The sequence below is a fragment of the Choristoneura fumiferana genome, chromosome Z, assembly GCF_025370935.1.
Source record: "Choristoneura fumiferana chromosome Z, NRCan_CFum_1, whole genome shotgun sequence".
NCBI lineage: Eukaryota > Metazoa > Arthropoda > Insecta > Lepidoptera > Tortricidae > Choristoneura > Choristoneura fumiferana.
In genome coordinates, this window is record NC_133472.1 from 40,403,651 (window position 1) to 40,419,402 (window position 15,752).

At 38.1% G+C, this 15,752-nt stretch overlaps 1 protein-coding gene across 1 annotated transcript in view; it reads left to right on the plus strand.

The window, feature by feature from the left end:
* Nucleotides 1-3,541: 3,541 nt before the first annotated feature.
* SCaMC (Short Calcium-binding Mitochondrial Carrier) overlaps nt 3,542-15,752 on the plus strand; it is a 75,832-nt gene continuing 63,621 nt past the window's right edge. The window contains 3 exon segments of the mRNA XM_074100123.1: nt 3,542-3,918; nt 6,568-6,691; nt 9,779-9,866. Coding sequence (XP_073956224.1) covers nt 3,745-3,918; nt 6,568-6,691; nt 9,779-9,866 — 386 coding nt within the window. The 5' untranslated portion in view covers nt 3,542-3,744.

A 15,752-nucleotide genomic window follows, 5' to 3' on the forward strand; every position in this document is an offset into this window, starting at 1 on the left:
CGGGGCTGAAACCCACGACCCTCAGCTTTGAAAAGCCATAACTCAAACCATTAGGCTTCCACATGTTTACACGTATATTCAGACCAATTTTATGTCAATTTGATTGCTGGAAGTGGAAAAATCTTATGAAATAAACTGCCTTCTTATACATATTCGCGCGAATTGCAGAAGCCACCGTGGCGAGGGCTCCTGCAGGAAGGTCTACGAATTAGTCCGAAACACGTCGAGCTAAGCTCGGTTAAAGACGTTTCCGTTTTATTTCACTATAAAGGTATCTCTATCCACTATATCGTATCATACCATGACCGTAATAGGAATGTATGAGGCACGGAACGTTAAGAAACGTGTTAGTGGGTATAGTCTCATACTTTTCAATACATATAATATATACAAGGTTTTAATTAAGTAACTGAAAACCAGAAAGTAGTTTGCTCAGAATCGAGAGTAGAATCGATTACACTATGTTTTAAATTAGGTTGTGTTTATGTTTTTGTATCCCTTTTTTATTGTGCCCGGTCTAAGGGGCTGTTTCATCATCCATTGATTAGTCTTAACTGACGGTTAACCGTCAGTTAAGACTAATGGAAGAGCGCAGTCAGCGGTATCGGCAATTTTTGAAAAAAAAAATAGTTTTTCTTTTACAAATATACAATTTTACACGCAAATGTGATGAAAAACATTGTATGTCGCACGGGCGGCACTAGAATTACGGACATCGACTCATTAAAGCCCTCAGTCTTCGACTTCGGGCTTCTAATAGACTCTCGTTCGTAATTCCTTATTTACCGCCCTTAAGACACAATGTACTATTAGCGAGGTTGCATACTATTTCGATAATTTAATACTGGCCGTTTCAATATGTAAGTAATTTTCTTCTAAAAACGTCAAAGCGGAACTGACAAAAGGGCATATTTCTCTATCTACCGTTGTACCCCGAGTTTATCTCTCCGATTTCAACTAAATCTGGTAGAAAATTATTAAGAAAAATTCGTAACAAAACGGACACATCCGTACAATATTTTGGAGACACATCTGGAGACTGAGTCTACCTACCAAATTTAGTTGAAATCGGAGAGATAAACTCAGGTTATAACGATAGATAGAAATGCCCAAATACAAATTATGAGTGTAGAGTTAGAAATGAAGTAGAATTACTGAATTAGCAAAACACACGAATATCTGATAAAATAATGAAAGTATTGAAAAATAAATTAAAGTGAAAAAATATTTTTGGCATGTCTGAGGTTTTCAGTTATTTAATGAACACCTTGTATTTTTTCCTGACACGTCCTTAGACCTTAATAAGGTGTCTCACAGTAGTTTCATGTCCAAAGTGCCTTCTTAATACTTCTCATACACGATACTGGCGGAAATAATTACACAAAAAAAAACAAATCGGTTACAAGGTATTTGGGGTCGCATTATCTCATACAAAGTCACATTCACGGCCGTCACGAGTCCTGCGACATCTGAATAAAGGGGCACCCTATTATACTTCATTAAATTCACTCAATAATCGCGCCATATTTCGCTAAGTAGCCTTTTATCTCCCTCGAACTCCGATCTCACTCTAACCCAGTGCGTCGGACAGGGAGAGCGTATTTGTTAAACTGTCATCGGGTTTCATCCAATCCGTGGGGATGGCATCTATTATGTCAAAATGACAATACACAAATTGACGCGACCGAAGCTATAAAATCAAAAGTTAATACCATTCAATTTTAATCACTGCAATACCAACCTTAGCGCTTGTCCATAAGTATCCATAAGCGAGAAAACGCTTCTATGATACAATTGAGACAGGATCACGGCAATTGCTATTTTATGTCGCGGCAGAATGGTTGAGTTTGGTTCAAGTCTACGTAAGTTTTTGTTCGAAAAAAAAAGGTTTGAAAGGGGGTATGCACACAAAAGCTAGTAAAAGTTGGAGATTAATCGGGATTTGGACACAATATAGGGCGCACATGTCTGTCGGTATTGTGTCTCTACAAACAACGGGGGCTTGGGCTATCTAGCGGTGATGACTTGATTTTGTGTTGATTTATATTTGTTAAATTGACGGAGATCGCCGTTTTATTACGATGAGCTTTTTTTTAGCTTTACTTTTGTTAATTAAACAACGTGTCTATACCTACTCTCCCGGCAATGACTGAAATCCCAAGTACCTACTTAGAGTTCCTTCTCAGGCGTCGGCGTATCTAGGGTTATTTTTCTGGGGGCCTGCAGGGCGACTACGAAACTCGAAACTTGAATTTCGTGTCGTGCGGTCCCTCTCGCTCTCGTATTAAATAGTGTAAGTGTCGGAGGGACCGCACGACACGAACTTCGAGTTTCGTAGTAGCCCTGCTGGCCTGGATTTTTGTGTGAAGATATATCAGTATTAGGTATAGAATTTTGAATCGGTAGCCCAACATCCTTCCGTGGGCCCTAGACCATACTGGGGTGGGCACGCACGGCCTGCCCGGCCCCCCTCTACGCCTATGTTATCAGGAATGTTTTAATAAGTTATTGTAAATTATGTAATCAAAAAAAATAAGGTATCTTCCGAAGTATTCAATAGTTAGATCAGAAATTTCTTCGTCATAACTGTGGTGTTTAGTATGAGGCTTTGTAAATTAGTCAGAATTATGCTAAATATAATAATATAGAAGGTGGACAGATACGCGTTGTACTTATGATAATTTGATAAATAATTTAATCATAGTATTTTTTACCATAACTGATATATTTTTATTTATTTCATTTTTAGGATTCCGTAGTCCTACAAGGAGCCCTTAAAATTTATCTATGTTCATCCACCCGTCTGATTAGTACATCCGATTACTTACTAGAAATTTAAGCTGTAATTATACTGATTCACGTCAGTCACTTCGTGTTTGAATTTTGAATTCCTGAACCTACCTAGAAAAAGTCAATTTGATTGTGAAAGATGCTCGGAACCCTCAGTGCGCGGGTCCAACTCGCACTTGGTAGGGTTTTGTTTTCATTGCCACTTGTATTCTTTCTTCCAAAATTGTGAAAAAAAAACTCCCAAAATAAAGTTGTTATTAACTCGTATCGTATCTTTAATAATCGTGACGGGAATAATCGAGTAAATGAAAGTACACATTATTTTCATTTGATTGAAACTACACTGTAATTTTACTAGCGCACATTTTTACAATGCAAATTGTCCTAGTTCTAGAACTAGCACGTATGCTATTGTAAGTATTTAATGTTACACATCACCGTTAGATGGCGCAAACATTGTTCTCTTGACACACGACATGATGATGTCAAAAAGCATTCATAGATGGCGTACGTAAACTTTTTGATTATTGCATTATTCAATCTATTAGGAAATTTCGAGTAAAACAAGCTAAAAATAACAGATTGACTTCTATTTATGAAACTGCAGCACAAGTTGAGAAAAATCAATAACTTACTTTCTCTATTACAGAGCAAATGCACAACAGATGGCGCAATTTTTCAGTGAATGACCTAGAAATACCCACACTAATACATAATGTCTAGTGTGAGTGTCGCCACAAGGATAACTTTGTTGTGTGCGTGGGTGCGCAGTGCAGTCCTTCCTCTTAGCTGTCAACGGTTCGCTGTTCTCGGAAGCGAGTGCGAAACTTCCAAAAATGATTTATAATTTATTAATTTCTAGTTAGGCTAAAGTTATGTATGACTATAACAATACCTATGAAGATATTACACTATCTTGTTGCTTAACAAGTACTTACGCTGACGATAGACACCATGGTGCAGTGTCATCCACCGTTGGAATTAGAGGAATTACCAAAAGAAGACGAAGAAAGGCTAGAAAAAGTGTTTGCTAAGTTAGACAACGATGGAAACGGGAAGATCGACATCCACGACCTGTCAGTCGCCCTCAAGGAACTGGCTCCACACATTAATCGGAGCTATGCAGAGGTTAGAACATTTTTTTCTCAATTCGCTGTACGGCATAAATAACGGAGGTTTCACCTTAATTTCTCGTCCGATCCAAGCGCACGTGTGGACTCGCCTTTTGTTATTCACTTTGACTGTTTAATTCATTCATATTTCGAACAGCAAATTCACAATTTTGTTTTTTTTTTTTAATTTGCTACAGCCAGCCAGACACAAAGCATACTTTAGTTTGAAAATATAACTAAAAAAATAACCAATTTACAACGAAATATTTATTGGCTTACCATGTTTATAAAGTTCTTACTTGGTTTTTTTTTAATTATTCTGGTTAGGCATGTCAGAACTGTATTATCTACCCACAAAGATCAATGTTCAAAAACCAAAGCAGTGCTTGTTATTTTATGCTGTTTCCTTTTTTTTTCCTTCTTTTTTATCCTAAGCCTATGTGGCATAATGCCATTTAATTTCAGACCTCTCTAATATTAGAAATCAGGTGATAGGACTGGCTAAAGCAAAGTCATCTTCTTGATAAAATGATAGATCTTCCTCTGTCAAGATTTGCCCCAAAACAATCTCACTTAGCTAATCTATAATGATAAATATTTATTATCAACTGTGTTTTGTTATGTAAAGTAGGAGGTTGTTAGGCCGAGACTGAAAAACTAATAAAATAAATGCCTTATCTGTTTATATTCTGACTAGCTTTAGCCTTTGGCTTTGCTCGCGTAAACTATTAAATTTGAAAGTAGAATTTAAATCCCAGCTATATTTCAGAATTTATTTCCTTTAGGATTCGCAAAAAATTTTTTTTATTTTTTTTGTTGAGGCTTTGAACACTCCAAGGTGATCATGTCAGCCTCATGGGTGCTCGCTCGTTTCCTTACACGAGTGACATGTCAAAGAAGTGGTATATGCAAATGGCTTTGGCAGATGTTGGCTATGAGAGCCAACAATTGACCTGGCCGTTGTACATGAGACATCCAAAAACTCTTCTTCTCATCTCTTCTTCACACACACCATTGAATACCTTTGCAGGTTTGTGCAGGTTTCCTCATGATGTTTTCCTTCACCATAAAACTCGTGGTAAATTTGAAATATACTAGTTTTGCACATGAATTTCGAAAAACTCAGAGGTGCGAGCCGGGGTTTGGTTGAACCCACAATCCTCTGCTTGAGAGACCATAAGTCAAACCACTAGGCCGCCACGCTCCCTGTAGAACTATGCATGTTCTAAAGTCAGGACCTACGAGGCTAATGGTAAATGCTGATGACGTAGTTATATTATAATAGGAACCTCTACCGAATTTCTAACTTTCTACTTCCAAAGAAGTAATTTCTATGAAATGAAAGAGAGAGCATTGTTTGTCACCAATAATTGTGCATCCAGTGTGACGTTGAATGATTGCTTTCTGCATGAGTGGCTTCCTAAGACAAGCTTCCATGTTTAGCTTGTTAAATAATATATTTTTTTAAATGATAATATTCCGTATAGTAGTGCCACGAGAGTTGAGGTCTTGCACACAAGAATATGTCATGTAATGACAGCACGATTTTGACATTCACTCATTCCTTTTTTTTATGCAATCAGTTCTTTGTGTAGTTGTGTGTGTAATCATTCATTTCAACTCTCGTGGCACTACCTGTAACAGAAGCAAAAATTGTAACCACAGCTTCCACTCTTCATCTTGAGCTAATTTAGTTCTACAACTTTAGAAAATAACTTTTATTATGATTTTTATATAGTTTAAAGTTTAATTGGACAAGCAATGTATTGTAAAATCCGTCATTTAGTTGCGTGACAGGCGATGTCATTTAGGCTATTGGATGCTGTACATTGAAAACACCATTTAATTTGTTTGGAATACCTAATCATAATGACAAAATTACTTAATGTTTAAAAGTTGCAGTACTAAAGTAGTTCCCTTTGAGTGGCACAAGCTGTTTTAATTTTTTGCTCCTGTTACAGGGCCCACCCCGTATATTATTTCTTTGAAAATCTTTTTGATCAGTTACTAGCATTAAACACCACAGTTATTAAGCTATTTAGTAGGTATTTGTGAAATTATTAGCCTAATTTATACATTGTAATTTATTTTTCATCACTAATGGACTATGGGAGTGAGGATATATTTGGCTTATGACTCATACATACATTGTTGAATGGTAGACCTTGGGCCTCAGTTAACTGCCTTTACATATAATAGGTACTTTGAAATTTGAGTTAAAAGCATTACTGAGAAACCACAATGTATATTATCCATCTACTACTCGTATTCCAATAATAAATAAATGAATAATAAATATCACGGAACAATTCACACCAATTGACCTAGTCCCAAAGTAAGCTTAGCAAAGCTTGTGTTATGGGTACTAAGCAACGGATAAATATAATTATATAGATAGATACATACTTAAATACATATTAAACACCCAAGACCCGAGAACAAACATTCATATTTTTCATACAAATATCTGCTCCGACACGGGAATCGAACCCGGGACCTCAAGCTTCTTAGTCAGGTTCTCTAACCACTACGCCATCTGGTCGTCAATCCAATGGTATTAACTATGTATACCTATATTGAAAGAGGTAGGTGTTAGCAGCGAAAAAATCAAAAACCGATTAACGAACTACGGTTTATGTATCTGATTTTTTTTATATTGTTTCAGAAATTCCTGGCCAAGTCTGGGGGGAAGGCCGGCGACATCACGCTCTCTGAGTTCATCCATTACGTGAGGGAACATGAGAAGAACCTCCGCCTCCAGTTCTCGCATCTAGACAAAAACAAAGATGGTACGAGACTAACTGCTTGGACTTGGACCTGCTAGAAAATATCGTTTAAGTTGCTACAGGGTCTAGGCTAGCTGACGCGGTTAGCACGGAGCGGGTGGCCGCCTGTTGAACAATAGTGTGAGCAGCGCTAACCGCGCGCGTCGCGTGCATAGGATTGTACCAGCCGGGCTACTACGAAACTAGAAACTCGAAGCTCGTGTCGTGCGGTCCCTCTCGCTCTCGTATTAAATAGTATAAGTGTCAGAGGGACCGCACGACACGAACTGCGAGTTTCGAGTTTCGTAGTAACCCTGCTGGGCTACTACGAAACTCGAAACTCGAAGTTTGTATCGTACCGTCCCTCTCGCTCTCGTGTTAAATAGTATAAGTGTCAGAGGGACCGCACGACACGAACTTCGAGTTTCGAGTTTCGTTGTAACCCTGCTGGGCTACTACGAAACTCGAAGTTTGTATCGTACCGTCCCTCTCGCTCTCGTGTTAAATAGTATAAGTGTCAGAGGGACCGCACGACACGAACTTCGAGTTTCGAGTTTCGTTGTAACCCTGCTGGGCTACTACGAAACTCGAAGTTTGTATCGTACCGTCCCTCTCGCTCTCGTATTAAATAGTATAAGTGTCAGAGGGACCGCACGACACGAACTTCGAGTTTCGAGTTTCGTTGTAACCCTGCTGCACCCGCGCCAGCTAGCGTGAGACATTAGCCATTCCTTACATTGCGAGGCCGTAAAGCTAACGAGTTTGTGGTGGTCAACCGAGCGCCCCAACGTAATGCAACTTGCTCAATTTTTCCTGCTGGTCTTAAAGCTTGTTTGAGAGAGGCAATGCGGATTTTTTTTAGTTAATTGCTCTCGTAGCAATATTTAATCAGCGTAAAACTAATCGTGATTTATTCAACGGCAATTGCATTAATATACCAAATTTTCGAAACAAAACATCTCGAATAAAAGTATGAAAGACGCAATTAATAAAAGAGATAATTTGATATTTAATTATTTGGAGAGCTTGAAAAAAATCTATAATGAATATCTAGTGTTAGCAAAACCCTGCTCCTAAGCAAAATGGACGCAGTGTGAGATCATTTTAGATTACTGTCATGACAGATAGAAATAAATAGTAGATTGTGCAACAAGAGCATAAAACGAGTAATTTTCCCGAGACGTTCATATAGCATATGGATAGAAAAGTCGAGGGGGAAATGGATTTAATGCTCGAGTTTTACACTCTGCTTTTCACTTCGATGGCGAAGAAATGAAATAGCAACAGTGGAAACAATTGTTCACTTACTATGTGTAATTTTTAGTTTTATTGGTCTGTTTTGATTGATTTGATTGATTTTTAGTTTTATAGAAACTAATAATTATTAAAACATATGTAGAATCTTCTTTGTTTGTGGCTGTTTACACCTGTTTTCCTTGGTCTTGACGAAGATTTTACTTTATGCCTTAGAGCATTAAAAGTAATTTTATGTCGCCTAGATCCAGCATAAACACGAACTTTATGAGTATGAGAAGTGAAAAATTGTTTATATATATAGTAGGTAAAACAATTACAAAGAATAGGATGACTATTGTTTTCACCACAGGTTTCCACACTAGGCTTAAGGCGCGGACAAACCCGACGCTACGCCACGCTTGCACACGCCACCCAACGCGTGTCACTACCATGCAGATAGAAACATGCGTCGGACAACGTGGCGTCGCGTCGCGTTTTAGTAGTTTCCGCGTAAAGTCAAACAAGGAAAGCCGCGTACCGAAACTCAGTCCATTCCCAAATCAGAAATAGAATTAGAACCACTGTTCAGCAAAGATATAAATCAATTGCCTTTAGAATTTGTGTAGGTTTTTACTTGTTATCAATATTTAACCATTGACGCAGACACCGCATTATGTATCTAGTTTAACTAAAGCCATGTTTAATTCATGGAACTTACTCTTACTGTCACAATAGCTTATTATTCATCTACTGAGATGTCAATATGAAAGTTAACGAGACGATCTTTTGTCCCGCAACTTGCATCATCATCATCATCCCAGCCTATACACGTCCCACTGCTGGGCACAGCCCTCTCAGATTGAGAGGGCTTGGGCCGTAGTTCCCACGCGGGCCCAGTGCGGATTGGCAAATTCACACACACCATTCAATCGCTGCGCAGATTTGTGCAGGTTTCCTCACGATGTTTCCCTTCACCGTAAAGTAGTAGTAATTTCAAATGTTATTTCGCACATGAATCTCGAAAAACTCAGAGGTGCGAGCCGGGGTTCGAAGCCACGATCCTCTGCTTGAGAGGCGATAGGTCACACTAGTTTCATGGCACGACTTGACTTGTATTTAATCATCAATGGGGGTTCCTGTGCTAGGCTATTTAGTTGGTGCTAAGTACCGTGAGGTACGTTTGACAACTTTACAATGAAATAAAAAACACTGTGAGAACACACACACAAACATAACAAGACTTTCAGATCGATAGCGTAACGTTTAAATCGACAAATAATGATTGCCTCTTTTAGCACTAGGTACATGCAAAAGTATCGGTAGTTTGCGTAACGGTAGGAGGGACTCCAGTTACGTCAATTTGGCATCAGAAAAAATAGAATATAAGCAAAGCAATCCACGCATGTGCCACTGCAACTACACCCCCCCTAATAAATAGTTTTGATTTTATTCATGAAAGAAGACGAAAGTTACCATTCCCCCCTGATCTCCGAAACTACTGCGCCTAAAATTTTGAAAAAATACGAAATATAGCTAATTGCTTGTGAATTACAGGAAAACCTATAAGAATTCTATCAATTGAAAATAAAGTGGTAAACATATACATAACACGTTCACTTACGGAAAATAGTTCACTAAAACACCACTAGATAGCGCTAGTAGATGTTAACTCGCGTTTTATTGTGAGGATTTCAAACGTGATATTTTGTACTAATTTAAAAAGCACCGTAAAAATATTTATAAAAAAAGAGGAAAACATTTGACTGGCATTGTACGGAACCCTCTTCACGGGAGTCCAATTCGCACTTGGCCGGTTTTTGTTGGTTGTTGGTTGTACTATACTATACTATACTATAATGCTCTTGTTGATTACAGGAAAAGTGGATCTTGAGGAACTCATATCGGCCTTTGCAGACCTAGGAATCGCTATCAAGAGGAACGAAGCCGTGAACCTGTTAAAAAGGTGAGCCTTTAGTTTGTATCGCTAAGCGAAGTACTCCGATATGTCCGAACGTTTCAACCGCTATCAGTCTTCCGTCGCTGAGGACTTGGTCCACATCATACATATACAGCAACGACAATTCCCCCCCCAACTACACTTCAAATTGAAAATACTTCTAAAACGGGAAAAAACACTTTTAAAAGTGTTGCTACTCAAAATTAGCATTCATCACAAAGATAGGTGCACCAGAATGCTGTGAACAGACTTTATTGTATTATTATTTTATTAGTGACGCGACCCTCCCCAAATTTCCTGTATGCCGCTAACCATACTGTGGTGTTTACATGTATGTATTTGGCGCATAAATTATACACCAATTTATGCCTTCGACTGAACAGCAGGTTCAGTCAAGTGCAAAAATATGTACATATATATCTATTCGTACCATTCAAAAATATGTTACTGCAACCATAGTACGTCGGAATAAAAGTCTGTTAGGTAGGTACATATTTTTGAAAAGTTAGATAAGCCTATAATATTTGCCATAGAGAATATTTTCTAAATTTTCTAGATCTATCATTTTACTTTCCATCCAGTTTCGTGATGTACAGTTTGCCGCAGTGAAAAGGTACCCCTTTGTAACTGCTGTAACTACACCAGCGGGTACTTTTCTCTGCACCTGACCGTATCTAGTTGCATGCTTAATGGTTAATTAGTTAATTTAATTACACATGTCTAAAATTTTCGTGCATGTTATTCAACATGAGATTTTATTTATAAATAAACAATATTAAAATACAAATTAAACGAATACAACCATTGTTAAGATTTCATATTTCTAAGACTATAATTTTATTCGTTCTCTGTATTCTGGTTGGAAAGAGAAAGACGCTGATATTTTTACGCTTATTCTAAAAAGGCATAACTCCAAAACTACCACACAATAGATCCATTACTTTTGTCTAGTCTCTATTAAAAAAAAAGATCACGTAAATCTGACGTAGAAGTTGTCAAAATTATGAGAGCTCCTTTTTCTGGTGAAAAAGGCAAAGGAATCATATCATTCTGTGGTAGTGTTGGCAAATTCAGATATTTCTTTTATTAAATATGGGTATTTTTTTAAATATGGAGAAATAAATTATAATAAATATTTTCCCATGTTCAGGAGGCAAAACTCTTTCGACTCCTGTAGTAATTTACAGGTGTTCAAAAAATGAAATCTTGTCAATTAAGTATATAAAAAAAATCTAAATCCAGTATTTCTCCTACCCGGGGCAGCGTGCCTAGCATGCTAAGCATTCCCTCGGTGCACGGCTATGCTCAGCCTCTGGGCGAAAAAAGACCCGGCCCTGGAATCGCCAGAGACGCCAACTATACTTGGTTTAAATAGGTATTTAACTAAATGTACCTAAATAATCTAATCAACAAAAATTTGGATAACCCCCGACTTTGTCACTTCAAAGTTCAATATCTCAAAAACGGCTAAACCGATTTTGATAAAACATGTCTAAGCACCATCGCTAGAAAACCTGCTTTCAATTAAAAAAGCTGCATTCAAATCGGTCCACCCGTTTAAGAGCTACGGTGCCACAGACAGACACACACACACACACATAGCGGTCAAACTTATAACACCCCTCTTTTTGCATCGGGGTTAACAAAACAACGTCAATTGGTGTTAATTACCTATCCAAACGAAGTAGGTATAGTTTATCCGACATCTCGCAAACAAATTTTTTGGTGTGCATGTTATGTTATATTGTTTACCTAATATTTTATGCATTCGAATGTTTGTTTATGTAATTTTATGAAGCTGAAATAATTGTTTTCGACATCTAAATTATGCTAGTACGATTAAGTAGGTACAGTCGAGTTCATAAACTTGTGAGCAAAAATTTGATCATAAATATCTGAACACGACTCTATTGTTAACGGCGTAGAAGCGTGTTCAGATGTTGTGGATCAAATTTTTGCTCACAATTAAGATTGGTTTTTTGGAGTATTTTTGGTTCGATGAGAGCTAAAACATAGATGTCGTTAGTGTCGCTGCTTAAGTGGCTAAGAAAGAAAAAAAGCAAGCTGAAATGTGTGGTGCATTGGAGAAATTTGTGTCTAGACTCCTATCCAGTGGTGGAGCACGCAGCACGGAATGCTGAAGACCTGGGTTCGATTCCCAGCGCCGGTCTCTTTTTCTGGTTTTTTTTCTGTGCATTTTCGTTTTGCTCACAAGTTTATGAACTTGACTGTACCTACGAAAGGGATGACATTAGTCCGCAAAAACCAATAAGCATAACAAAACTTTTTTTAATTGGGGAGAGTATTACAGTGAGTTGTGGTACATTGCCAAGAATCAAAGGCATTGCACATTTTAGGATACGACTTTATTTTATACTGTGGAGTCTGTAGAAAGTCATTTTAATTATTCAGTTTAATTGGATGCATCCCGCACCACGTTCATAACGTTCCAGGCCAATTATAGCTGGATAGATTCAAGTAAATATTCCCTCCGGGTTCCCTACAATGAGGGTTTTCACGGAGGCGAAATATCGCTAGATGGCGTTAGTATCGTGAGATCCGTTTGACGTTTGACGTTTGCTTGCAATGAGGGCTATCGTTTTTTGTCTCACTAGATGGCGCACTGTTGCGTGAGGTTTTTAAGTATGGCTTTCAAAGTCTGTTATTACGGGCGTGAAAACAAAGTTTAGATTAAAATCATATTTAATACACCTTAAAACCGTACCATAAAAATATCGAGCATGCCACAGTGTTGCATAGTCCCCGTTTTGTTCGGAAAAAAGGGAGGACAAAGGTTGCCGAAAGACAAAACTGTCTCAAAACACAGACATTCATTGCCCCGGAACGCATATTTGCCATAATTAATTTCAGATATTGCAAAATATTCACAAAATTATTCTAATTTAAATAAACCCGCGTAGCTCACCCAAAAACTATGAGATTTGACATTTCGGAGACCTCACGCTACACTAGCGCCTCTAGTGGCGAATTCATACGCGATAGCCCTCATTGGCTCATTTAGTTTTTTAACCAATCACGAGCAAACGTCAAACGTCAAATGGACCTCACGATACTAACGCCATCTAGCGATATTTCGCCTCTGTGAAAAAACCCTCATTATTACTTTTACTTGGTTCAGTGATGACAAGTGCATCAAAGCTTGTGTACACTAATAGCGAGGTCTTGCATCTGCAGACACGCCTGACTCGTGCTTTCCCCCTGCAAGGGCGACGCCAAGAGCAGGGGGGGGGGCTTTGTTTTCCCACTATTCTTATATCGACACCTGTTAGGAATATCATCGTAACTCACTTTTTGTCAATTTTGAGTTACAATCATGATTTTGCAAGAAATAAAGTTACCTTGTTTTAGCTCTTACTTGTATCTCAACTCCTTTGCGTTTAAAAGTTAAGCATGGGAAAACATTGTGAGTAAGGGTGCACTGGGGTGAATGAAATACAAACTTAAGTACGGCATAGTTCTTTCAAACTACTTTTGTCGCAATGGCATGAAAAAAATTGTATTACTATTTAAATTTTTATTCCTCGACACAACTTATTATACTAACATTGAATAATTACGAAAAGAATTGTATGTCTGAGTTACAACACAATTTTCCAAACATAATGTTCTAATGTTGTAGAATATCATCGTAAGCAGTGGCGTAGCTAGGTAACCTAGGGCCCTGGGGCAAATAAAAAAATGGGGCCCACTGCTATCAAAACTGGTCAGGTTTTTTGAAGTAAAATCATTATATATACAAATACTTTAAAAATGCTAAGCAACTTTATCATCAGCTATAAAGCAGAATTTCGAGGGCCCCCTGAGCTTGAGGGCCCCGGGGCACTGCCCCGCCTAGCCCCTTGGTAGCTACGCCACTGATCGTAAGTGACTAAAAAGGGTAAAAGAAATGTATGTGTGACGAAAAAAACAAAAAAATCTTCAATTTTAGCTTTCTTGATTATAGTGTACATTACGCGGCGGTTTTGTGCCAAGACTAAACTTTTTTTTTTAAACAAAATATAATTAAATCGACGATGTGCCGCCCTGTAAAGTTTGCGAAAATGAGTTACGATGATATTCCTTGCAGGTATGGAATTAAATAATATTAGCGATAGCGTGACGGCAAGATACGAAGTTCCAATGAACTAAAAGAATTTCTTTGCTCACCCGCGACCTATATGATAGTTAAGTTTATGCAAAATATGCGTGGACTGGACGTGTTAAGTATAGAGCTCGTTCTAAAGTGAACTACTGATGTTTCAGAAATGACGCGTGGCCTAATTTTTGGTGGTAAGTCATCACGTAGCAGGCTTCCGCCCGCGTCATTACATGCATTGTCTATGTCATTAACAATCATTGCAATTTAACAACAACGAATGATTTATTAACTTGCCCACGATTCTTCAGACGTGAAATCTGATTTAAACTAGGAGTTATCATCATCATCATCAGCCCGAAGACGTCCACTGCTGGACAAAGGCCTCCCCCTTAGAACGCCACAATGAACGACAACTCGCCACTTGCATCCACCGGTTTCCCGCTACTCTCACGATGTCGTCAGTCCACCTGGTGGGAGGCCTGCCAACGCTTCGTCTTCCGGTTCGTGGTCGCCACTCGAGGACTTTTCTCCCCCAACGGTTATCTGTTCTTCGAGCGATGTGGCCTGCCCATTGCCACTTCAATTTGCATATTTTTCCAGCTATGTCAGTGACTTTAGTTCTTCGACGAATTTCCGTATTCCGGATTCTATCGCGCAAAGAAACTCCAAGCATAGCTCTCTCCATAGCTCGTTGCGTGACTTTGAGCCTCTCTAAGAGGCCAACTAGGAGTTATACTCGTAGTTAATTAGAAACCAGGTGAAAACAATTAGGAGCTACATAAGACGGAACTGTGTACAGTCGAGTTCATAAACTTGAGAGCAAAAATTTATGAACTCGACTGTGCCTAATGTATTTTCATTTTTGAAAGACTGTGAACTCCAGCTTATAAAGCCGGTTAAAATGATTAGCTTTCCAAATAACAAAAAAATACTAGACAATTAAACTAAATAGCTTCATAACACCTTCATAACTACAACTAAATGCAAGTTGTATTAATTAAATTTGTAGCAGAGAACTCGGGAACTGTATACTTACTGGGCAAAATAGTTTTTAAAATAAACTATATCTGTATCTTTTCATCCAAATGCGAGTTAATACTTTCAGCCGTTTTAGTAAGAGAGTAACAACGCGTCTTTATTGTATGTGTTCCTACTCTTGGTTTTTTTTCTATTTTTGTCAATATAAAAAAAAACTTTTTCACGTACCTAATTACTTTTCTGAAAGCCTTAAAAACAATCACATTCAAATACTTTCGTATTTATTATATTAGTAGGAGTAGGACTAATCATTCTAATTGATATATTTTGTACTCGTAGGTAGGTACAGTCGGTGCCCTAACATAAGTATCCACTTTTCTATGCAACTAGTATGAAAAAGTAAGCAACTGACCGTACCTTGGGTTAGAATAGATCCGGTTTATTCTATAAAACAATCGTAGACAGCTTATTTCTGGAGTAAACCGAATTGTACAGCCAAGGAAACCGAATCACTTACCAGGGAACCTTTGCGCTACTAATGTCATGTTGACATCCCATACTTTTGTCAAGGAAATCATAGTGAAATTGATTGCTACAAGGTTCCACGAGTTTCCACCGTGGTACCTACGTTATTCAGTTTCTTCGACTGTACCAGACTATACTATACCAAATGTTAAAGTTACATCAAATGTTCTTTCTTACTCATGAACAGTGAAAACGAACAATTGGCCTAATCGACCGCCCGACATCGCTTTTAGTGGAAACCTTAGCTTTAGACCAGGGCTGGCCAATAGATTTTTTAGGTGGGCAAAATG